This window comes from Pygocentrus nattereri, chromosome 3 (assembly GCF_015220715.1).
Source record: "Pygocentrus nattereri isolate fPygNat1 chromosome 3, fPygNat1.pri, whole genome shotgun sequence".
NCBI lineage: Eukaryota > Metazoa > Chordata > Actinopteri > Characiformes > Serrasalmidae > Pygocentrus > Pygocentrus nattereri.
In genome coordinates this window covers 12225957-12250109 of record NC_051213.1, presented here as the reverse complement: position 1 = coordinate 12250109, position 24153 = coordinate 12225957, and the positions used below count along the sequence as shown (strand labels likewise).

The window sequence follows — 24153 nt, the reverse complement described above, 5'->3', positions numbered from 1 at the left end:
ATGAACTCAGCAGATCAGACATAACATTAAAACCACCTCCTTGTTTTTTATCAGCTCCATTTACCAAATAGGTGAACTTCTACAGTAGTTCTACAGTTACAGACTGTAGTCCATCTTTTTCTCTGCATACTTTGTTAGGCCCCTTTCACCCTGTTCTTCAATGGTCAGGACCCCCACAGGGCCACCACAGAGCAGATATTATTTGGATGGTGGATCATTCTCAGCACCGCAGTCACATGGACCTGGTGGTGGTGTGCTAATGTGTGTTGTGCTGGTATGAGTGGATCAGACACAGCAGTGCTGCCAGAGTTTTTAAACACCTCAGTGTCATTACTGGACTGTGTTCACCAATGAAAAAAATATCCAGTCTACAGCGTCCTGTGACCACTGATGAAGGAGGTTGACCAACACAAATGAACTATCCTATGTTACTTTACCTCTACAAGGTGGACGAGCAAGGTAGGAGTGCCTAAAAGATTGGACAGTGAGTGGACACATTTACATACATACAAACGCATTAACTATGATCAGCATGATCAGGAGCAGCATTCTGGAGATTCTGATTATTCCAGGAAAATATTTGTATGTTCGTGTGGCAGATATAGTGAGAGTAATAAAACTGTGCATTTGACAAATTTGAAAAATTTGGATAAATGCTTTGGGTTTATTCGACTTAAACCTTTGAAAGTGGAGCCTCGTCTCATGAATTACACTTAAACAATTTTCAAAAAGAAGCTCAGAAAAAGGTTTGTTATTATTAATCCCCAAATAAATTGGACACTTTGTGATTGTGTTGATTGCTTACCCAGCAGTACATTTATGTTGAGTATGCAATGTTGTTTATGAAGACCACTGGTTGTGCATTTTTGTGATTGAGGAGGGGTAAGATTCAGCTTCTTTCATTATTACTCTGCACACACACCTCCTCCTGCCACTGCCACCCATGGGGAAAGTGGCTTGCAGCATAAGAAATAATTATTGTATTAAGATGCATAAAGACAGTGTAAAAATGTAAATGAACGAGTGATGGTGGTAATATTTGGAGCTGTCACAGGAAATCTAACATATGCCCTTTCTTTATTCTGGAGTAGCTCAGAGCAGATGGTCTACATCTTATGGTAAATCATAGCCATCTCCTCGAATGTATAATGACATTTATTCTTCATGCTCACTCAGCCCGGGGCCAAAGCAGAAGGATTTATTTTTGTCTGCTTCAAATAAGAAACGGGTATTGTTGTTTTTAACTCTCTGCGGATTTGAAAGAATGTGGGTGAGCGCTAAAAGGCCTAAATGAAGCCACACAAAACTGGCTGTTTGTCATAGAATGCAACTACATGACTGTCACTGTCCTCTCTCGCCTCAACACCTGCGCCTGGCGTCAGAGTTTAAAGAAGCCATTTCACAGACAAACGCTAAGAAGCAGTGTGTGGGCTGCTAGCCTGCGGCTCTCCAGAAGGCCAGATGTGTGGACATGTCCATCATTTGAGTTTTCTCTTATTTCTTTCTCTCTTGCTGTCACTCTCTCTCTTTATCTTTTTCTGATCCACCTCTCGGTCTCTTTCCTCTTTCTGGCTCTTATCTTGCATAATTAATTACATTTTTGAATTACTTAAAACAGAAAGTGATCCAGAGCAGGATTTTTGGAGTTCTTATGGCTTGAGAACTGGAGAATGCAACCTAGTTTTTCTAAAAACTTGGAAACGTTTGCAGTTTATTTTTCATTTCAGATGATATTTAGTTTGTGTGAGCAATGAATGTGTCCTAAAATCTAGAGCTAGTGTGGTTTCTTTTTTTATGTAATCAAGCTCAGCATGGTGACAGATCAGTTCTTGTTTCTAACCTGCCTAGTTTTAATCAGCTACAATAATAATGTCCAGCCTGCATTTTAAACTGTAAAGTCAGCTTTATGATGGGCACAATATTTTGTGTTTTTATTGAGTAATTGGAATATAACTGTGAGAATCATGTGTCATGTGTGTCCTAATGAAGACCAACCTTTGTAACAGACATTAAGTACAAGAAACTGAAAGCACATATTTATACAGAAGTCATATATTTAAATATAAGTCATATATTTATTTAGAAGTTCATATAGTCATTATAGAAAATGACAGCTTTAACAACTAAATATCTGTCTTTATTACAGGATCCATTCTTTTCAGGAGACTTGCTTTCATTTTTTCAAAGAAATTTGCAGGGAATCAGTTGCACACAGTTTTTTTTACAGAATTTGTATTGGTGATATTGGTGCATACATAAATTGACAATACAGATACCAGTAGTAAGCAAATAATAAAGGTAAACACAAAGAGGCAGCCACAAACTGTGTTGCAAAATCTACATGGGATGTGTACAACAGTACAGATTAGAGGGGATATGAACATAACAGCTACAAATACACGCAGTAGAACACATCAAAAGATCATGAGAATGTGTGTACGCTGGCCAATGTGACAGTGATAAATTGCCATAGCGGAGTGAAGTCAGGGAGGATATGTTTTTCTCTCTCTCTGAAGGTCATTGTGAGGAGAGGACAGAAAACAAGAACATTTTACACCCCATCATTTCATCTTATCATCTGCACAATCTAAACCGCTTTTTTATTTTATTTTTTTATTATTTCATAAGACATCAAGGCATTATCTTGCAGAAGACACACAGAGCCGTTTGAAAAACTGACTGAATCTTAAGTCCAAGACATCTGCTTTGTTGCGAGGGATGTCGTGGAGTGCTAAAAATGGCATTCCAGGATAACTCAGGCAGCATGTCTGCGGTGACTGGCTGAGAGGTGATGTGACTATAATGCAGAATGAGCCTGTAAAGGCAACCTCTGTAAGACTATATGGGTTCGGTTAAGCACCAAAAGAGCAGTCCTTTGTGTCTTCTTTCGTTTTCTCATGAAGTACCTCCAAGCAAGTACGCTTTGAGAGAGTTCATAAAAGACCAGTTTTCCTCAAGGACTTTTGAGACATTATTTTGAGACATAGCTTCCTCATTGATGTACTTTTATTGTTTCACTTTCTTACTAATTCCTTAAGCTCCATCTTGACTTAGACGGGAAATCACTAGAGGCCCCAAGGTGTTATTTTATCGAAATACTTGTCACATGATTCTATTGTAATTTTTGATAATCTATATGATATCGCAATATGACATATTGTGAGTTTTTACTAGACTGTAGACTAGGGCTCCAAAACACCCATATCATGTAAATTATGTTTATTTTTTCCTGAGGTGCACATACTGACGTACCAAAAATGGTCAAAATTCAGTTTTAGATCACCATTTTCCAACTTTTCTTTATCCCTTAGAATTTATACAGGTTGTTTTTCTTACTGTGCCTTGGAATAAGCCTTCATTTGCTTTTGTTTTTTTTTGTTGTTTTTTTTTCTCCTTCTGGTACAATTATTGGAAATTTAAAAAAAAGAATTCTTTCCACAAAACTGTCTACAAAAATAAGCTCCATCAAATTCAAATCATAACAAAATACCTCATGTTTTTATAAGCACAAATGTGATAAGGATTGAAAGTTTATTTGCATTCAGCTTCCACTCATTCCTGTTCTAAATAAATCCAAACAGGACTGCTCGGAATGAATCCATCCAATGCCCATTTTAAATAAATCCAACCAACACCCGCTCTAAATAAATCCATCCAATGCCCGCTCTGAATAAATCCATCCAATGCCCGCTCTGAATAAATCCATCCAATGCCCGCTCTAAATAAATCCATCCAATGCCCGCTCTAAATAAATCCAACCAATGCCCGCTCTAAATAAATCCAACCCATGCCTGCTGTAAATGCATCCACCCAATGCCCACTCTGAATGAATCCAACCAATTCCTGCTTTAAATAAATCCAACGAGGACTGCTGTGAATAAGTCCACACAGTACCCATTCAGAATAAATTCAACCGTTGCCCACTCTAAAGGAATGCGACCAGTGCCTGCTTGAGAAATCCAACTCAATCAAATTCAAATTATAATAAAATATTTCGTCCTTACAAACACAAACGTGGTATAGATGGAAAATTTCTTTGCATTCAATGGCCGATCTAAATTAATCCAAACAATGCCTGTTTTAAATGGATCCACCCAGTGGCCACATTGAACTGATCCAGCTAATGCTCAATCTGAATGAATTTAACCAGTGTCTGCTCTGAGTGATTCCAACCACTGTCCAGTCTGAATTAGTTCGACCAGTGTCCAATTTGAATGAATCCAAATAGTGCCAACTTCACTTTAATGTTCACTTTGAAATAATGCAACCAATGTATCAAGAAATATGCAAAGGCCTATTTATTTCTCTCTTAATGGCTTAATTAAAAGACACATTTTTGGTCAGTTCGGGTTTCAGAATTTATCTTTATCAAGATACCTATTAATCGATTTATATCATGAGCAAATGTTTGACTTAGATTCCTTAGTCCTGTGTCTGCCTACACAAACCTGACTAGATACATCTGTCGCATGATGCTTTACAATTCCGCATATAACATGATAAATAATAGAAAACAAACTGAGGAATAATGAAGCTGTAACAAATCTATTTATACAGCTAAAACATCACAAAATGGCAGAAATGAACCAACCACTACTAACATGGCCATAACATTTAACAGGAGGACTGTTTAAACATGCTGTCACAAATCTGAGCACTACTGAGAAAAGTCTGAGACAATAAAGAAACATCTCAAGCCTGAGATGGGACTTAAGCGCTGAAGCCTTACTGTGCCTTAAATACTGATATATGTAAATCACATCACTTCTTTAATTCCAGAACAAATGAGGAAACCTCTGTTTTCTGTGATGTGGGCCCCTTAAACAATTCCACAGTGATCCGGCTTCTGTATATTGATTGTTTTGTATTTTGTATTAAGGGTGGGCAATGAGGGGAAAATGCAGTACTGTAATATTTGAAGACATTTTCATGTTTCATTTAACTCGACAATATGCCTCACAATATTTAGTTCCTTAGAGTTTTGCAAACAGCTAGAAATGCACCAGCTAAACCATAGTACCTGATTTTAAAAGGTTATGAAATACATTTGTTTTGCATTTGCCATAATAAATGGTGATTGTTATCAAGCAGTTACTATGCACTGTTTATTTACAGGCTGTCTACAATTGTGTGTTTTTTATGATACATGCTGTTGTTCAGTGGTTTAGGAGGACTGACAATATCTATGAAATACTCAAAGCAAATAAAGCAATAAAGCCATGCTTTACAATTATTTAGTAGTAAGCATATTGTTAAGCAGGCCACCAAACAGAGTAGCATATAATATAAAATGTTTAATAAATAAGTGAATGTGTTAATCATAGTCATGAAAAATAAGCCTTCTGCCAAGAAATGTAGCTTGTTTATAGTGTTCTTTCATTGCCAAAAAACAACAGATAGCTGGAGAAAGACTTTGTCACTCATTATTGTATATTGCAATCATTTTGTGAATGTTTAAGTGTCTTAAATGTTTATTATAGAAAATGTCACCTTTTGAGTAGAGCTGCAACTACTGAATATTGTGGCATTGGTGCAGAATATGAGCTTTCTCCGCAGGGTCGCTGGGCTCTCCCTTAGAGAGAGGGTGAGAAGCTCGGCGATTCGGGAGAGGCTCAGAGTATCTAGCCAGCTGCTGCTCCTCCACGTTGAGAGAAGCCAGTTGAGGTGGTTCGGGCATCTGGTAAGGATGGCCTCTGGACGCCTCCCTAGGGAGGTGTTCCAGACATGTCTGACAGGGAGGAGACCCCGGGGAAGACCCAGGACACGTTGGAGGGATTATATCTCTCGATTGTCTTGGGAATGCCTCGGTATCCCTCCAGAAGAGCTTGGAAATAAATGCAGTGGATGGCATGCAAGCTAGCAATCCAGAGCAGCAGGGAAAGCATTTTGACCATTCCAGGTGATTAAAACCATAAATATTTCTTAAAGTCAGATCTCTGATAATACAGACAGTTGGTAACGGAATCTAGCTATGTTACATTACTACATTAGCTATGTTATTGTGGCTTTCACAGAAAAGGACAATTTGACTGTCATGAAAAATGCTAACCAGAAAATGCTGTTTTTACATGCTGTGCCTTGATCTATTTTCATTATAAATGTTTTAGTTAACACATTTTGAGAATTTTATTGAACAATCATTACTACTGTAATGATTGCTAATATCATCTATGTGACTGTGTGTGGTATGTTGACATCAAGCTAACAGCGCCTTACATTTGTTTTCCGACAAGATATTTTTACCAAAAACCAACAACAGTTGAAGCTTGTAACACAAATAAGGAACATATTGTTTACTTCATATGTTGCCGTTTGCGGTGAACCCTTCAGTAAATCTCAACACTGACTTTCTGGAGGAGCCTCAGCTAATCCAATTTGAGGATTAGATCTGTTTCATGACATGCACAATTTTTAACATAACATATTAGATATAACGTATTGTCAAACTGTCCACTTATATTTCCCGAGATGGTGCTAGCCACTCTGCAGGAGCAATCAGAGAGACACAGTATGAACAGTTTGCTCTGATGTGGATTCATGTAGTAGTTTCATATCCCAGCAAAATGAGATTAGACAGAGGCTCCTTTGCTTTCCACCGTCGTCCTTGCAAAGCCAGGCTTCTGTAACGATGTGACCGTTCTGTTCTCTTTCTGGACTCTTTTGGCCCTATAGTGATTCTGCAGGCCTGGATTGACAGCTCTCCTCTGGGGCTGAAGCCTGGAGCCAGCTGGCTGCGTGGAGGTAGTTGTGTAGCAGGAGCAGGGAGGGATGGGGAGAGAGAGAATATGGTAGGCTGCACATAATGAAGAAAATACCACATTGCAATTATACCGATAAGTATTGCAAATGCAATATGTTTTGTGATACGCTAAAAAGACTGCAGTGTTTACATCTGTTTATGTTTGTTGGATCACATCAATACCTTGATTCATCAAAACACACAGATGCTCATCTGTGATCAGTGGTGTAACTAATGACTTATAGGCCTAAATTAAAAAAAAGAAAATGAATACTTCCCTATGAAATTCATTTCAGTTATGATACTTGCCATTCAATACACTTCTCTGAGAGCCATTTGACAGAATACAATACTCTGAGAATCATTCAGTACAGTATGCTACAATGCAATACCTAAGAGCCATTCAATAGCCCATTTAGTACCGCATGATTTAATTTACACAATACCCTGCAATGCAATTTGATACAATATGCTACAGTACAATACTCTGAGCACTATTCAGTTCCCCATACAGTACCCCATGGTGTAATTTAAAACAATACAATACCCTGCATAGCAATTGGAGACAGTATACAAGTATGCAGTACAATAGTGTGAGAGCTGATCAGTCCAATGGATACAATACGCTACAATGCCATACTCTGAGCACCATTCAACACAATGATTTCCATTTGATACCCTACTGTACAATACTGTGAGATATATATATATATATGTATGTATGTATGTATGTATGTATGTATTTACTGTCAGTAACTAGTAACACAATGATTTCTATCATATACCTGCTTTTCTAGCTTTTCTATTCCATCATTTTCATTCCATCTACTCTTTGGTGAACTCGGGTCTCTAGAGGACAGTGTGCATATTCAATATATCCATTGAGACGCTGTCTCAGTGCTGCTTGTTTTGGATGCTGTGGGTGGCTCAGAGCTGGAGCCCATGTGAATGGAGAGCTTTCATTTCCCCTGCAGTCCGAAAAGCTGCTCACGCTCTCCAGGCCGCTCGGCTTTCAGCACCACGGAGAGCTCCACTCACTCATCTCCGCCGGGTCTCCAGGCAACCGCCAGAGCCGAGACAAGCAAGACGAATAAATATTCCTCACCGTAACTACAACTTCTCACTGTACACTGCTGAAATGAGACGGCTGAAGCATAAGTAAGGCAACGTCTCGTTACCCGGCCTCGCATTCAATCTCTCTCTCTCTGTCTCTCTCTCTCTCTCTGCCTCTCTGCCTCTCTCTCTCTCTCTCTCTCTCTCTCTCTCTCTCTCTCTCTCTCTCTCTCTCTGTCTCTCTCTCTCTCTCTCTCTGTCTCTCTCTCTTTTCTCTCTCTTGTATTGCCTTGTACTTGAAAGAGTAGTTTAATTCTTCATTACTTCTGTCTGCTTTTCTCTCCTTCCCCACCCCTTTCTTTTGAATTCTTTTTCCCTACTTTTCTTTCTCCTTGTTTGTCTCTCTGTACTCCCTCAATTCAATTTCTCTCTCTCTCTTTCCCCTTCAACTGCTGTCTTTCCCTACACTCTACTCTTTCTCGGCTTTCTGCTTGATGGATACCTCTGCTCTGCTGAGTCTACTACCTGATGCAAGCTGCTGCTGACAGCACAGTCAAACTCTGTTAAATCTGGCCCTGCAGCCAGTCGCTTACCAACTGGGTCCAGTGAACAAGCACTCAGGGGCCTGCAGGACTGGGCAGTCATGTGTAAAAGCCCTGCTTCACCAAGCACTGATTACTTTACCATAAAACTTTAGCTAGAAGGGAGTGTGAAGTTTCTTAAGACAGCTGCACTGTAAGTGTATGTGTGATGTTGTTTATGTTGTGTTGCATTATGCAGGATGGGCATTCCCACATCAGCTCAATATGGTTTGAGTTTTGGATATAAAATGATGCTGTTATAATCTTCACTGAAATGATCATCCTAACAGGATTACGGTGTTTAAGGAGCTTTATGAGGGAGCGCCATGGCTCAGTCAAAACTAAAGCTCCAGCGAGCACAAACGTATGCAGTGTCAACCAATGCTGCAAAAACAACACTGCGTCACTGAAAATAATGACATTTTGGCAAGTGCAGTCATCTCACATCTAGCCAGCTACTGTAACATTGTTAGGAGATTGTTGTGAAAGTATGATGAGATTAAGATATTTCTAGAAATGTAAGTAATTGTATTTACTGAAATTGAAATTTGCTAAAAATGCTTGAAACAAACAAAAGTACAGTACTGTGTAAAAGTCAGAAACCACCCTTTTGTCTGATAACCAGTTAAACGATTCCAGTGATCTTTAAGAAAGTAGAGAATATGAAGCTCTGCTCCTGCTTCAAATCTGAAGAAAATCTACAGGTCTTTCTTTTCATCCTCCTACTGTGAGAAAACAACTCAGCACTACAAGTCTGAAAAGAGGTGTAGATATCAAGAAGCCTTCACTGAGAAAAGGAAACAGGAAAAAGGAGGGGATTTGCACTGTAACCTTGAACCTGGTTATCTAAATTATTTAGTGAAGTTTTATGAACTGATCTAAATTTGTAATTGGGATTCCTTGGATTGGAATGGAAGCCGGAATAAAGGCAAAGAGTGGACACAGTAAATACCAAACAGTTTGTGGCTGTTCAGTATTTACTGTGGATTTTACACACATTGAGGCTTCTGAGTAATTTTCTGTTAAATATATGTTTTCTGCTTATTTTTCAGACAATTGTAAAATAATTAACTTGTGCTTACCCATTTAAATGGCCACAAAGTTCTTATTGCACACTTCCGTAGTCTGAGAATAACTCCTAAGTCCCTATAGCTACTGCAAAATAAGCCTTAATATTTATTAAGCCTGGCATTTTAAGTGGTGAACAGCTGTTTTGACTGGACATTTAATGCATAAAGGGTAGTCTTGGACTTTTGTCACTAATTTACCTACCAATGAGAAGATAATTTCACAAGATAAATGACTTAAAACAAGGAAAATGTCTAAAATAGATTGAGTACTAAATAATATTCTCCAATCTCATAATCAGAGGTGCCACATTTTGACTAAATATAAAAGGGTGTCATGTATTCGCAGTGAACTGTAGTAATTTAACTGAAATTATACCCATGTATTTTTTATTAACTTTTTTTTTAATCTTTGTAAGAATTGTGCAGTGTAACATAGCCAGAGGGATTATCCGATTCCAGAACAATAGAAAATCTTTCATGTCCTGGCTCTGTTCTATAAAACTGCTCCTGGTCTTTATTTGCTTAATGTTTAAGGTTTTATTTCTATATTTAAAGTATCCAGAAACTATATGGATGCAATTTAACTTGCTTTCTTGTTTGTTTGTATAAATTGTTGCATTAAAGCTTCAGTCAGTCTTTTTGTAGGTCAGTGCTGACCTTCACAGTCATTCTATATGATGAAAAAATCCATAAGAGTAAAAAGTTCTATTTTTTTAAACAAATGAGAGTAAAGAGAGTAATAAAATTGCTACCAGTTGACAGACATGTTAAAAATCCCTATTTACAGCACCTTCAAAGGTCCTGGGAGTAATTTATATTCAAGTTACACTGATTGGAGCTTTATGCTGCAGCCCATAAACTAGCTTGAAAATATGGGTGTCCATTTGACTCTGAAGGTCACACACAGCACACATATAGATGAGGTTTTGTTAAACTTTCTACACAAGGGTTTTCCACCCATTTCTCATGAGCCATCTATGCTTTGCAGAATTCATTTACAACAGGTCTTTTGATAGGTAATGGATTTACTGAGCAAAGAGGGGAAAGCCTTGAAATATTTCTGGTGTAAATGGAACAAAGAAGACCACATCTGTCATATTATGAGAAACGGTGACCTTGGCATTCAAGATTGGATACATAGGTTTTCCTCATTTTTAAACAGAAGAATAGAGAACTCTGCATATGTGGCTTTATAGACCAGTGTGGGTGTTTTGGCTGTAAGTAAAGTGTGTTTCATAGTTTTAAATCCCAATCAGTCTCTTTCATCAACAGTTTCTGTAGCCCAGTAACAGCAGGAATCACATCCGTGGTGAGGAGATCAAATGTAGAGTTTTATGTCTTGTTGAAGTCTTTTGATTGGCTGGTTGAGCTGCATTATTATCTTCTAAAGCCACACATTGTTGTTTTTGGGTCATTGTGTGTGGACAAAGCCTATGATTTATATACTCACACTATACAAAAACACTCATTCTGATAAGATAACATGCTACATGTAGCACAGTCCCTACAGACAGCTCCGTCTGAGCAATTTCCAATAAAGCCGTTTCATTCAAAATAACACACTGAGTACTGAGCAAACATGCTGAGAAACTGAGCTACAGCAGCTGTGCTGTTTCTTGAACAGGTTTTGACATTTAGAGCCTGATCTGAAGGCCTGGGTCTAGACTGTAGTACTCATTTTTATAAATACATTAAGTAGTTGCTAATGATATATGTACAAAATGTGTGTTTTGCACAAAAGCTGCATGTGAAAGAACACCTGAGATTAGCTTTGGAAAAAAGGGGAGAAACGTTTGACTCACAAAAGCTAATGCAATACATCAAGTGCATGTTTAACACTGGAACGACTCCTGTTTTCATCCCCATGAACCAACAGCATTTCAACAGCAACTAACAGCATTTCAAAAACCACAAATAGCTCAAGGATTAGCAATTAATAGTTGTGTTCTGTGGAGAAGGATTTCATTTAGAAAGCCAATGTTGTGAACTAGGCTGTATTGGCACAGTTCTGGTGTGAAAAGCTGGAGAGAGTGCTTGACTGTTGAGTGTGATATGAAGAGTGCAGGTGTGTTGGGTTGTGTTAGAATAATCTCTCCTCTCTCTTTCTGCAGATATAAACATGGCAGGGGAACCCAAACCATATAGACCCAAAGCTGGCTCCAAACGACCGCTCTCTGCTGTCTACACGTGAGTGATCATTTCTCTTTTACGGTTCTCAAAGGTTAACCAGCTAAAAGAACAACCCTTAAAATCCAGCGCCATCTGTGGATCCAGGTCTATTCCTGACTGCTATGACTTAATAACTTATTTTACACGGCCTTTCATCCAGAGTTACTCATTAATTAGTCTCAGCATGTAGACACAGAGGATTTTAAGGAGTGAAGTAAGACAAAATACCTGTTAACATAAAGCAGCTATGTGCTAACACTCGGCTTCATGCTCACGTTGAGCTCCTTGGTATGTATAGAAGAGTGGCTTTTGCCTAAACATTACATTGAAAATTGTCTTCTCTTTACAATTAAAAATAACAGTAATAGATGCTGGATTCTATATGAGCTATACATGCTTCCACTCAGGTCTTTACAGGTTTGATTTTTTTAAAATGCTCACTTTTTTGGCTGTTTAATTCACCCATATTCGTGTCATCTGATGGGATGGAGGGGTAGGGATGGAATCTGAGCAGGCGCAATATCAAATATCTGGCTTCATAAGCTCTGATGGAGGAGAAGGTTATTGTGGGAACTAGTTAAAGAAAATGGAGCGGACACTGAGGGAGTTTTCTGTCATGTGTGAGTAATGAGCTGGTTGGAGAACTACAGGTTTAAACTATTCTAGTCATCTCATTGGAGTTGGGGAAGTATGCTGTCATTTTTACATGGCATATAAAATCTTCATTTAAGGGAGGCTTTAGGTTTTTCATACTCTAGGCCCACAAAATGCCTTAATCTGACCTTATTAGTAATACTTCAATCATTTTGCATTGTTTACTGAATAACAAACCAAGAGATGGTGAGGTTTAAGGGGTTAATGTTTGATAATATGCATCTCTTACGTTTATGTTAATGTTATTGTCGCTCTTGCTCTAGTGAACTCTACTGAATCTGCAAACAGCTGCTGCATTATTATACCATGCACTATATGACTTTGTCTTTGAAAAGTAGCCCTTGGTTGGAGGAGCATGGAGTACAGATTAGGATTGTGGAGATAACTAAGTAAAGCGCTCAGCACTTTTTGTCACTCATATTATCAGGCTCAGATAATGCAGAGGCTGTGTGTCTTTGTCTAGCCGGTGTGCACTTATCTATGACAATTTATCCTCACTTTTGCTGAAGCTGCGCTTGTGTCATGGGACAGCCTTGTTGCACCACTCCCCAAAGGCCATGACTCGGAGAAAGACTTTGGCAAAGAGTTTGGCAACTCTCTAGTGAGAACTAAGTAAGCAAGGTATTAATGGGGGGTGGGGTCATTTGGGGCGACTGGAAGGGAATTTAACTGTGAGAGGCTGGGATTAGAAAGCTGAGCATTGAGGAGTTTGTGAAAGAACCATATGAAGGCTTTGCTTCAAGGTTTTCCTCAGCAGAGTGTGAACAGGAGAAGTACAGGTAAATAGAGGGTGCTTGTGAGTGAAATCGAACAATCCATGCTTCTCTCATGACTGACAGTTTACAAAAGTCCCGCCTACCTTAGTTACCATAGTTACATCCATCAAACCTTCAGCTCAGGCTACCTGGTAGTATTTGTAGTATTTGTACAAACAGGCTAAAAGTATAATAGCGCAAAGAGAATGTAAGATGCCCAAAAGGAGATTTTCGTCTTTCTGTATTTAGTTTAAATAAAATGACATACCTGTGGAGGTATGGAGATGTTTAGGAGAGAAGGCAGTGGACTTTTTAACCAGGTTGTTTAACAAAATCCTGGAGAGTGAGAGGATGTCTGATGAGTGGAGAAGCAATGTACTGGTCCCCATTTTTAAGGACAAGGGTGTTGTGCAGAGCTGCAGTAACTACAGAGGTATAAAGTTGATGAGCCACACCATGAAGGTATGGGAAAAAGTTGTTGAAGCAAGGCTAAGGAGAGAGGTCCAGATCAGTGAGCAGCAGTTTGGTTTCATGCCCAGAAAGAGCACCACAGATTCAATTTTTGCGTTGAGAGTGTTGGTAGAGAAGTACAGAGAAGATCAAAAGGCTGCACTGTGTCTTTGTGGATCTAGAGCAGGCATATGATAGGGTGCCAAGAGAGGAACTGTGGTACTGTATGAGGAAGTCAGGTGTAGCTGAAAAGTATGTTAGGGTGGTGCAGGACATGTATGACGATAGTGAGACAGTGTTCAGGTGTGCAGTTGGAGTGACAAATGGTTTCAAGGTGAAGGTAGGGTTACATCAGGGATCAGCTTTGAGCCCCTTCTTGTTTTCAATGGTGATTGAAAAAAAGGTTGACAGATGAGGTCAGGCAGGAGGCGCCATGGACCATGTTTGCAGATGACATTGTAATCTGTGGTGAGAGTAGAGAGCAGGTGGAAGAGAATCTGGAGAGTTGGAGGTTTGCACTGGAGAGGAGAGGAATGAAGGTCAGTAGAGACAAGACGGAATACATGTGTGTAAATGAGAGGGAGGCAGGTGGAAAGGTGAAGATGCAAGGAGTAGAGGTCGTAAAGGTGGATGACTTCAAATATCTTGGGTCAACCATCCAGAGCAATGGACAGTGTAGAAAAGAGGTGAAGAAGAGGGTGCAGGCAGGATGGAGTGGGTGGAGACGGGTGTCAGGGCTGATGTGTGACAGAAGGATAGCAGCAAGAGTGAAAGGGAAGGTTTACAAGACAGTAGTGCGTCCTGCTATGATGTATGGTTTGGAGACTGTGGCTCTGTCTAAAAGACAGGAGGCTGAGCTGGAGGTGGCGGAGATGAAGATGCTGAGATTTTCGTTGGGATTGACAAGGTTTGGACAAGATTAGAAATGAGCAGATCAGAGGGACAGTGAAGGTGGAGCAGTTTGGAGATAAAGCCAGAGAGGCCAGGTTGAGATGGTTTGGACATGTTTTAAGGAGGAATAGAGGATATACTGGGCAAAGAATGTTGGAGATGGAGCTGCCGGGTAGAAGAAGAGGTTAGAGAAGGCTTATGGATGTAGTGAAGGTGGACATGGAGATGGTTGGTGTAAAAGTAGAGGAGGCAGTGGATAGGGCAAGATGGAGGCAGATGATCCCTCCTCAATACATAAATGTTATGTATTGAGGAGGGCTTGCAATTGTTTTACAGGCATCATTCATCGAGCTAACTGTCAGCAGCTCAGATAAGAAAAGCTTGCCACTCTACTATGAAAAGCTGACTACACAGCACTGGTCTGGTGCTGGTTAAGCTTGTTATCCAGCTGGTTGACCAGCATGCCACTGTACAAAATGAAACATATGCTGGTTATGGTGGTGACCAGCGTGGCAGCATCCAGTACACCGCATTTGTTGGTTTTCCAGTACTCTTGTTTTTTTTTTTTTTTTTTTTTTTTTGGACTCATTAGCAGTTTGGTCTTAACATTCCTCTGTAATGTTATATATCATTAGACATCATATTAAAGTACAGTAATCCAGACATAGTTAGCTTACCTTAGAGCCAATATAATTCTGTCTGTTAATACTTGAGCTTTGAGCTATGAGTTTGTCTTCCACACAGTTTAATTCAAAACTTTTTCAGCTTCAGGAATGAATGAAAAACAGCACCATTCTCCAGATGATCAGGATAGCATGTGTCAAGAGTTGCACATTTTTCAGCAACACCTTTCCACCATTTCTAAGCCTAATAATTAATTTACTGCCACCGCCCATCTCACTGCAGGTTTGCAGTGTAAGGTTCTGTTGGAATATTTCCCTGCTCGATGGAGGAAGTAGCATTTAGAAACAATTGTGAATGTCTGAGAGTGCAAGTTGTGTTATTTAGTAGTGACTGTTGTGAGGTTGGACAAGTTCTGTAGAATTATGGCAAAATGGGAATTTGTAGCATATAGATATTTATACAGCGTGGAACGATGTAGATTTTCCTGCATGGCTACAATTAGCTGCAGTGACATATTCTGTTTGGTAGAATAGCCTTTGAAATTGGAGACTTAGTAGCCTAACATTTTAAAGTGAAAACTCAAAGTTATGCAAACAAATACCACTTCATGTTCTGTAAAGTTTAACCAACCCTGCAGCACCTCAGTGAAAGAACACATGTGGGTGGGGCACAGATAGGCCAATATGAGGGAAAGAAGAAAGAGAGAGTGTTCTCAGACTATGGCGCCTTATTATTTATTTTTTTTACTAAATTGCAGTCTTTTGTGCTTTCAATAAAACAAACAAAAACGTGAAAGAAAATACAAAACCTAAAGATCAAATTGGTGGAAAAAGTACAAATTTGAACCCCAGAAGTCTATGATATTAGTAAATTGGCATAGAATCAGATACACAAAGAACTGGTCCAACACATCCATTATTTCTTGCGTAGAGCAAACGGCATTGATTAGCTTTGGATTCCTGGTTTCCATGAAACTAATAGAAAGGTTTGTTGTCCGTATGGAAAAAAGAGAAAGTAATGAGGCATGCATTTGCAGATACCCGGCGAGACTATTATTCCCCAGCCTGAAACACTTCTCTGAATCCTTTCATTGCTTTGTTTTTTCCCCCTTCAATCTAGATGTAGCTTTTCCATTAGCTATCAATGTATTCGTATTTATTTTTGTCTGCTCATTTTGTTTTTGATATTACAAATTCATTAAAACTTGATTTGCATTTTAACAGTACATTTCAAAACACTCATTATATAACTCTGGTTAATTAGGGAAACATAACAGGAGAATGACAATAACATCAAAGAAGTGTTTCAAATGGTAATTGCTTTTTTAATGAAATTTAATTAAAAATTTGGAGGAGAGAGTAGCTCCGTTCGGCTGAATAATAAAGACGGATGGCAGTGAGTGTATTTTGGAGCTGGAAGCGGTGGCAGTCTTGTTGGGTTGGATACGCTCGCTGTGGCCATGGTGACCTGGCCAGAATTAGCGGGCTGGAAAAGCGTTCTGTGGTGCTGAGAGCAATTTGAGCTGTGCTCTGTCACACAGCACCATATGCCATAGGTCCCCAATCCTCAATCCTCTGCTCTTGCACTGACCACTCAGCATGACTGGCAAACCAATCTACAGTGATTGTTCCATGTTGCACCTTGTTCCTGGAGGAACAGAATTTCAGTCCACTGTGTACTTATACATAGAGGGAATAACAGTAAAAGCCTCTTGATAATGTGTCACTGAGGAGAAGTGGTGCTTTAAATAAACATGAGAAAACTGTTTTGTGGGCACGTTGCCCTTACCAAGCTATAGCCATCAAAGACAGCTTTTCTCATATAAAGAAGCTTTGTAAAGAGCACATGTTGTAAAACTCAAATGTGTACACACTGAGCATTCACTAAAGTGTGTAGTTTGCTTAAGAAATGTTAACACAGCATGATTTATTGGCCACTGCGGTTCTGAGAACTGAGGGTTTTTATCATGCTGACTCATCATGGGATTTTAAATTTTTTCCCCTGAAATAAACTTTGATGTCCGCATGATTTTATATACGAAAAAAAATTACTATTTTCTGAGACTTTTTGTTACTGTGCCCTGTAAATGACATCTGCTCCGATTGGTTGTGCTGTTTTGGGTTTTATTCCAAATGGAGTCTTGGTCAAAACACTTTCAATATGAATGGACAGAGCTAAATTGCTGTTATTATATTATTGATTGTTAAACAATACAGCTATAATTTATTGCTAAGTTTTTGGCCTCAGGATTTAATCACTACATCAAATACTGGAGCACTACTTATAAAAAGGATATTATTCTGGATATATTTTTTTTATTATAATTTCCTTCATGAAGAATGTTGATTTATAAATGATGATTTTATTTATTGAAGGAAACTACTGTTCAGCCCTGTCTGGCATTGTGTAAAAAAGTAATTGCCCCCATAGCTAGTAAATAACCCAGTTACCCTATTTAATTGATTTTTGGGTTGAATTTCACCAGCCACACCCAGACATATTACAGTTAGACCCGTTGAAGCTAAACATAATTTAAATAGACCCTGTCTGGTAATATGAAGCAGGCTAGAAGGTCTCTAAAAGCAGCACATGATCCCATGTTCTAAAGAGATTCAAATACAGATCTGCAAAAGTAGAATTTTTTGGAAGGCATTGGTTCCGTTACAGCTGGCCTGAAGCTAGTACTGCATTCCACCAGAAGAACATCATACCAACAGTCAAACGTGGTGGTAGTGTGATGGTTTGTGGCTGCTTTGCTTTTGTAGGACCTGGACAACTTGTCATAACTGATAGAACCATGAATTCTGCTCTCTATCAGAAAATCCTGAAGGAGAAAGTGCACCTGTCAGTTTGTGACCTAAAGCATATAAGTATACCATATATTAATTTATAGAGCACTTTTCATACTGGTGGCAGTTTAAAGTGCTTTAAAGACAGGTAATAATGCTTAATATTCCTAAAAGAAACTATGAATATTAATTTAAAATCACATAAAGCAATGGCATGCATCAAATTAAAAAGATAACAAAGATGTAGACTTTTAATTAAGCACTAATTTAAAGATATACATTTTCAGATGTTTTTAAAAGTGTGCACTGACTGTCTAATAAAAGGTGGAATTGAGTTCCACAGTTCAGAAGCATAATAACAGAATGAGGTCATGTTTTCTGCATTTTACAGAAGGTGTTTACAGAAGATCAGTATCTGCAGATCTAAGAACGCATGTTGGAACATAGACAGAGGGAAGCCCAGTAAAAACTACATTATAGTAATCAACTCAGCTTGAGCTGCCTTATTTCTTCATCCATCCACAGATTTTATGTATGTGAGTTTTTCTTCCATTTGATGGGACAAGAATGTCAAGAATTTCCTTTAATCTAGCATTTAGATCAGAAACCAGGTCATTAGAGGAGGGAGACATGGCTGTATTCAATGCACCATGTTAAAGGTTTTTAACCTGACAAAACACAGATATCTTGAAATCAGGCTTTACTGCAGGTAAGTTACCATTTACATATAGTCTGGACTGGGTTTTACACACCACGTCAAACTCGATTTGATTTAGATGCTGTTATTTCTATGAACTGACAAGGGCTGTGTTCCCCAAAAAATCTTAACAAAAAGATTAATCTTATATGGTAGAGCAAGCATCACAGTCAAGCACTCTCACTACCAGTTATGATGATCTTACATTACTGGCCTCATTGATCATTTCTGATTTTTTGCTCACATCATATATTTCTAACTTGATGGTTCACACTGGTGTAGTTAAGTGACTCAAATCTTTCTCCTTGGCCCTGCATACACACATACTAATCAGTAATGTCACAGTAGTGTACCACATGTCATGAACAGCAAACAAACTAACCAGCAGGCAGAACAAGCCATCATAGCGAAGATAATTTGCTCTGAACAGCTCACAGCTCTACATTATCGGAGCAAGACAAAGGTGAAAACGGTCAGATGTGTTGCACCATATCACCTTTCACCCTCACCCTCCATCTTATCACCCTCAAAAGACACTTTAAGAAAAGACACAATCTAATTTGAGTAGCCAGAGCTTCCAGACTGAGACACATCTGTAAAAACCTGATTGGAATCACATTTCAAACCACTTATCAACATGGTTTGGATTTCATGTGTTTTTGTTGTTATTTTGTCGGTAATGTAAACATAGTCTAAGATGCTTTTTGGAAACTAGGCCTAGAATTGTAACTGCAGGAGCTGCCACTGTGTCAGCATGATCTGGAACAGGGCTCAAAGAACAGATGTCACTGTCCTTCAACATGGGAAAGTAAAAGCTATTAGTATGCTATATATATAGCCCTTAATGCATCCAGTACTTTTCATGGGGTAGTAATAATAGTCTAAACAAAAGCAATACTTAAATTACAATATGCCTTAAAATGCTTGGCAAATAAATAGGCCTCTGTACAAATGCAAATTCACCAGCAATGCTTTCCTGAACTTGTTCATGTTTTCTTTGTCTTTTCAGTGGTTATGAATTTGACTATGATTACTACCGTGATGACTTCTACAATCGGTACGTATTCCCTTTTGTTCTGCTATTCTAATGGAAATTCCTGCTCGCGACCTCTGTATGTCTGTGTTTATGACTTAAGACATTGAGACCACTAATGGCTCTTCCAGCATGTGATTCATCAATGTGATATGAAAATCACTCTTTTGGCCTTTACCAGAGGTCAGTGTTTTTCATTGTCCAGAACATACCAGCGAAATGAACATGAAAATAGTAAAGCAATTAGTGGTGGCGTTCACAAAGAGCCATGTAGGACTGCTGGCTTCACTGTCTTCATACTCGCTTACCCACACATTTTCCTTGGGGATAAAAAAGGAGGAGAAAAAATCAAATCAAAGAAAATTTTGTGTGAAAAATCCATTAGAATTGAGTGAATAGAGCACATACTTAAGCTTTAAGAAGCCATGTTTCCTTTCACTAATTCCCCTGCTTATGATCAAGGCTTTTATCAGTGGAGACATTTTGCTAAATGTCAGCCACGCTGAGAGATGCTGTGCACAGAGAGCACGAGTGCAAGGGCACGTAGCTCAGTTTGACATTTTCCTGTGTGTTTCTTCTCCCCTCCTCTGTTTGAAGATTCTTAAAGAAAAAAAAAACTACACGGCTATATTTTACATTAGTTGGAGCCGGAAATATTCATTTTAATTCACAGAAGGAGCTCATTTGGAAAAAAAAACTGATACTGATACTGATTCTGAAATATTCAGTGCTCAAGTTTTTGTTACATCAGGTAGACAGCTTTAGCCTGGTCAGACATGCAGTAATGCCAGAGAAATGTGTTGCTTCAGTGTAAATTTTTATGGCACCTAGCTGGAGACCATGTTCTGGCTTACTAATGTCTGAAGAACACTGGTTTGTCCAAAAATGAAAGGAAATCTGCATTTATGAGTGTATAAAGGAGTGGTTCAGCAAATATCTAATTTGCACAGTTGTCCACTCACACTGGATATAGTTCATTAGCCAAGACGTTTGGGGTCCAAATTTGGCTTCTTTTTATAGCACTGAAGCTATTTAAGTCAAAATATTATCTGTAAACGCCCCAGAACCTTTCACAGTCCACTAAAACCACATCCAGGTCTTTATTAAGGTTTCTGAGACTTGGTTGTTGATTTAGTTTGGGACACAGTATGACTAACTGTGAGCTCTAGCCTGCCTGCACATGTAAAGGACTTTGTCTTCAGTATTCAGCTATATATTTTATTGTTATTTATATATATTGTTTTTGTTCATTTGTATAGCTCACAGAAAGCCGCACTGTGCTCTAAACTACATCACCAAGTCTGGGCAACCTTAATGAAGATGGTTTAAGTGGGTTGAGAGGAGATTTGGGACTGTATTTGCAGAAAAGATTTGCAGAAAGAATTATAATAATATAATTATTAAAATGAAAGCATTAAAATAAACATTTAAAATTTGGATGCAAAACATGTCTTGGCTGATCAACTACATCTGGTGTAAATGGAAAATTGTGAACCTTTTGAATTTGCCAAACTATTGATTCAAGGTTTATTTGCCATAATTTGCATTAAAACTGAAAGGAACTGCTTGATCTTAGATGTTTTTTCTTTTCTTTTCTGATTTTTGGAATGCAAAATTGTAGCCCAAACCAATGTGGAAAATGCCTTTCTGAGAATGACCAAATATAAGATATTCTACTTACATAAAGAAGATAATAGGAAAATAGGTGAAAAACAGGAGCTTCCAAAACTGGAAACTTAAAAAAGTCAGATAAACAGCACTTACAGCTTTCTTCTTTTAAAGAAAGAGGAGAACATGAAGCTCCACTTTTCAGATCTTCCACTGTGAGAACACAGCTCAATGCTGAGTCTGAAAAATGTGAAGCTGTCAAGAATCTCTCACTGAGGAAGCAAATAAACAAAAAGGTATCTTTCAAAATAAACAGTAAAGCTGCTTGTGTTCTCAGAACAATGGACTGACCACTCCAGAGTCCAGATCTCAAAATCACTGAATATGTTTTTACTTGAAACATAAGAGGCAGAAAATGGAACCAGCTTATAGGACTGAACTTTGGAGGTTGTGGAAAAACAACAAGAACAACGGAAAGATATTTAGTTGTTGAGGCTTCTGCATAGTATTTTTTGTTTAATATTAATAAACATGTTTACTGTTATTTTCCTGATGATAGCCTGTACTTAATGGCTGTTTTGACTGAAAATGAAATATATGAATGAATGGGCTCTGACTTTTGCCCAGCATGTAACAGTATTTTGTACAGTATATAACAAAACTAACTAACACTAATTAGGATGGAGAAACAGATGTGCCATCATCTATAAAGATTGTCTGGCCTTGCAGCAATGTAGATGGAGCATGAATAGGCCAATGCTGTGCAAATTAAAAATAAAGAAAACAACGGTATGAAAATATTTTTTTTCTTTTAAAAGAGAAAATTGTGATTTAAATGACAGCTTTCAGCACAGAGTCAGTGTAACGGCCATAAACCTTTTTTCTTTCCCCACCCTCAGGCTTTTTGACTATCACGGCCGGGTAGCCCCACCTCCACGGGCTGTCATCCCCCTGAAGCGCTCGCGGGTTGTGGTGCCATCCACGCGGCGAGGCAAAACGTCCTTCCCCATCAAAACCTCCACATCTTCATTGTCGCGGCCAGCCTCCTCCTCATCCTCCTTCTCCTCTGGCCTCAAGTGTAAGTTTGTGCCGTAATCAGAGTGCAGAGAAAAAAACAACAGATTTACACAAAAAAGAAATAAATAATGCAGATGGAGCCCATGATTCTGAATCAATGATGAAGAATGGCTAGCACTAATTACATTGCACACCAGCAACGCAGCCTGTGTCATTGTCGTAATGTTTTGTGTGCAGTCCAGAATTTGCATTAAAAAGATGTAAACGTTTTCACAATAGTTAATCTACATCACAGCACAAAGGACTCAGTGTCTCTGCTAGTCAGTATCTGGGGGGAAAAATAAGAATTCACAATGTCTCCAATAGTGTTCCAATCTAATTGCACACAATATGAAGTCTGTGAGGTTTATTCCTTGCTGCTCAGCAGTGTGTTATCAATGGAAGCAGCTGGGAGGTGCTGGTCACGGGGGTCTCTCGCTGATACCCCACAAATGGAGGAAAAGGAAAATGGTTTTTTTTTTTATTAATTTCATGCGAGTTCTGTATTGATTCTCGTCCAAGCATGCTTGCATGTCTGCCAATGTCAGCGGCTGCCTCACAACTCAAATTGTCACTTTGATTCCTGGATTGGATGCGCATCGTTTCAGGCAGCAATTCTGGGCAGCAAAAGCAAACTGGATGACAGACCATGCTGGAGTCCATATTCTTGAAATTTACAATGAATTGTACTATTTTAGATTTTTATCTCCGATCCGGAAGCACCAAGTGCCAGGCTTTGCCAACAAGTCCTCATGCCACTCTCTCTCTCGTCTTGTGGGAATCAAGCCTCGAGATTAGCTTTAGTGTGCATGACACTAATGCTCTTAGCTCTGCAATAGTGGCTTTTCTGTGGCTTGCCTTGTATCAAAGCAATTTAAGATCAAAAATAACCATGGCAACATGCACAAAAACACATATTGTTTGCTTTAAGCTTTATCTCTCTGGAGTTTACACTCTGGCCATGAGAGTAGCTGAGATCCCATCTCAGAAACCAAAGATTAGACTTCAGGGGCATTATAGAAAACTAAAATTAGATCTGAAGTTTAGCTAGAGAGCGAACTTTGACTTTTCACATTGGACACAAATCCTGCACTGAAAGGGTGATGAAATGATTTGGGATTAGTGTGTTTATCATTGTTGGATCTGCTCTCCTTTTGAGGTGGTAAACAAAGCTACTAAGCCTGAAGTTACTGATAAAGGAGAAAATGCTCTTCCTTTCCTTATCATCAAGGCACTGTCTCCTGCCCCCAGGGGAGGATGTTTGTGATTCTGTAGCCATAATTCTGCAGTGTGTGCATGTAGTGGGTTGGTGGGTGATATCAAGTTAGCAGTAATTAAAAATTGTGTCTGTTCAGATGACTCTGGTGGCCTCTTTTGAGCTTTGTGTCTTATCAATTATTTGACTAGGAGGCACAGAAATGTTATTTATTAAACTATTCTCCATTGCTGGTGTCCTTGAAGGCACATGCATACAGACCTTTCAGAATGTGCCAAATTTTTTGAGGTAATATGTTGAATGGTTACCTGTTTGCCTTGAGTTTTGTATGCTCTGAGCCAGTGATTAGGACAGTAGGCCAAGGACAGTCAGACTCTCTTCTGTGTGAATGCTCGCTGAGGTCAGGGGCTTCAGCAAAGCTATATGAAAGAAAATGGAAATGAAATGAAAGCAGTATTCCAGCATGAAGTTTCTCCTATTTTTAAAGTAATAGCAAGCTCACAAGATCGACTTTGTAACAATACAAGAACCCTTTTTGGTGCTATATAGAACCATATGTAATGCATTCTATATTAATTTAAAGATCCATTTTAACATGCAAAGAATCATTTAAGCATGCAAATGGTTCTATGTAAAACTCATGTTTCTAAACAGAACCATAGCGGGTACAAGGAACACATGAAAAAGCATCAATTTTTAAAGTTTAGATAAATTTATATTGCTAAAAGACAACTCTCCATTTACCTCTCATAGTTGTAATACACTACT

At 38.7% G+C, this 24153-nt stretch overlaps 1 protein-coding gene across 2 annotated transcripts in view; it reads left to right on the top strand.

Moving 5' to 3' along the window:
- Positions 1-24153, top strand: part of LOC108431401 (RNA-binding Raly-like protein) — a 193068-nt gene that overhangs the window by 153851 nt on the left and 15064 nt on the right. For both annotated transcript variants that reach the window (XM_017704541.2, XM_017704523.2), the window contains exons 3-5: positions 11555-11630; positions 19482-19529; positions 22013-22191. In XM_017704541.2, coding sequence (XP_017560030.1) covers positions 11555-11630; positions 19482-19529; positions 22013-22191 — 303 coding nt within the window. The remainder of the gene's footprint in view (positions 1-11554; positions 11631-19481; positions 19530-22012; positions 22192-24153) is intronic.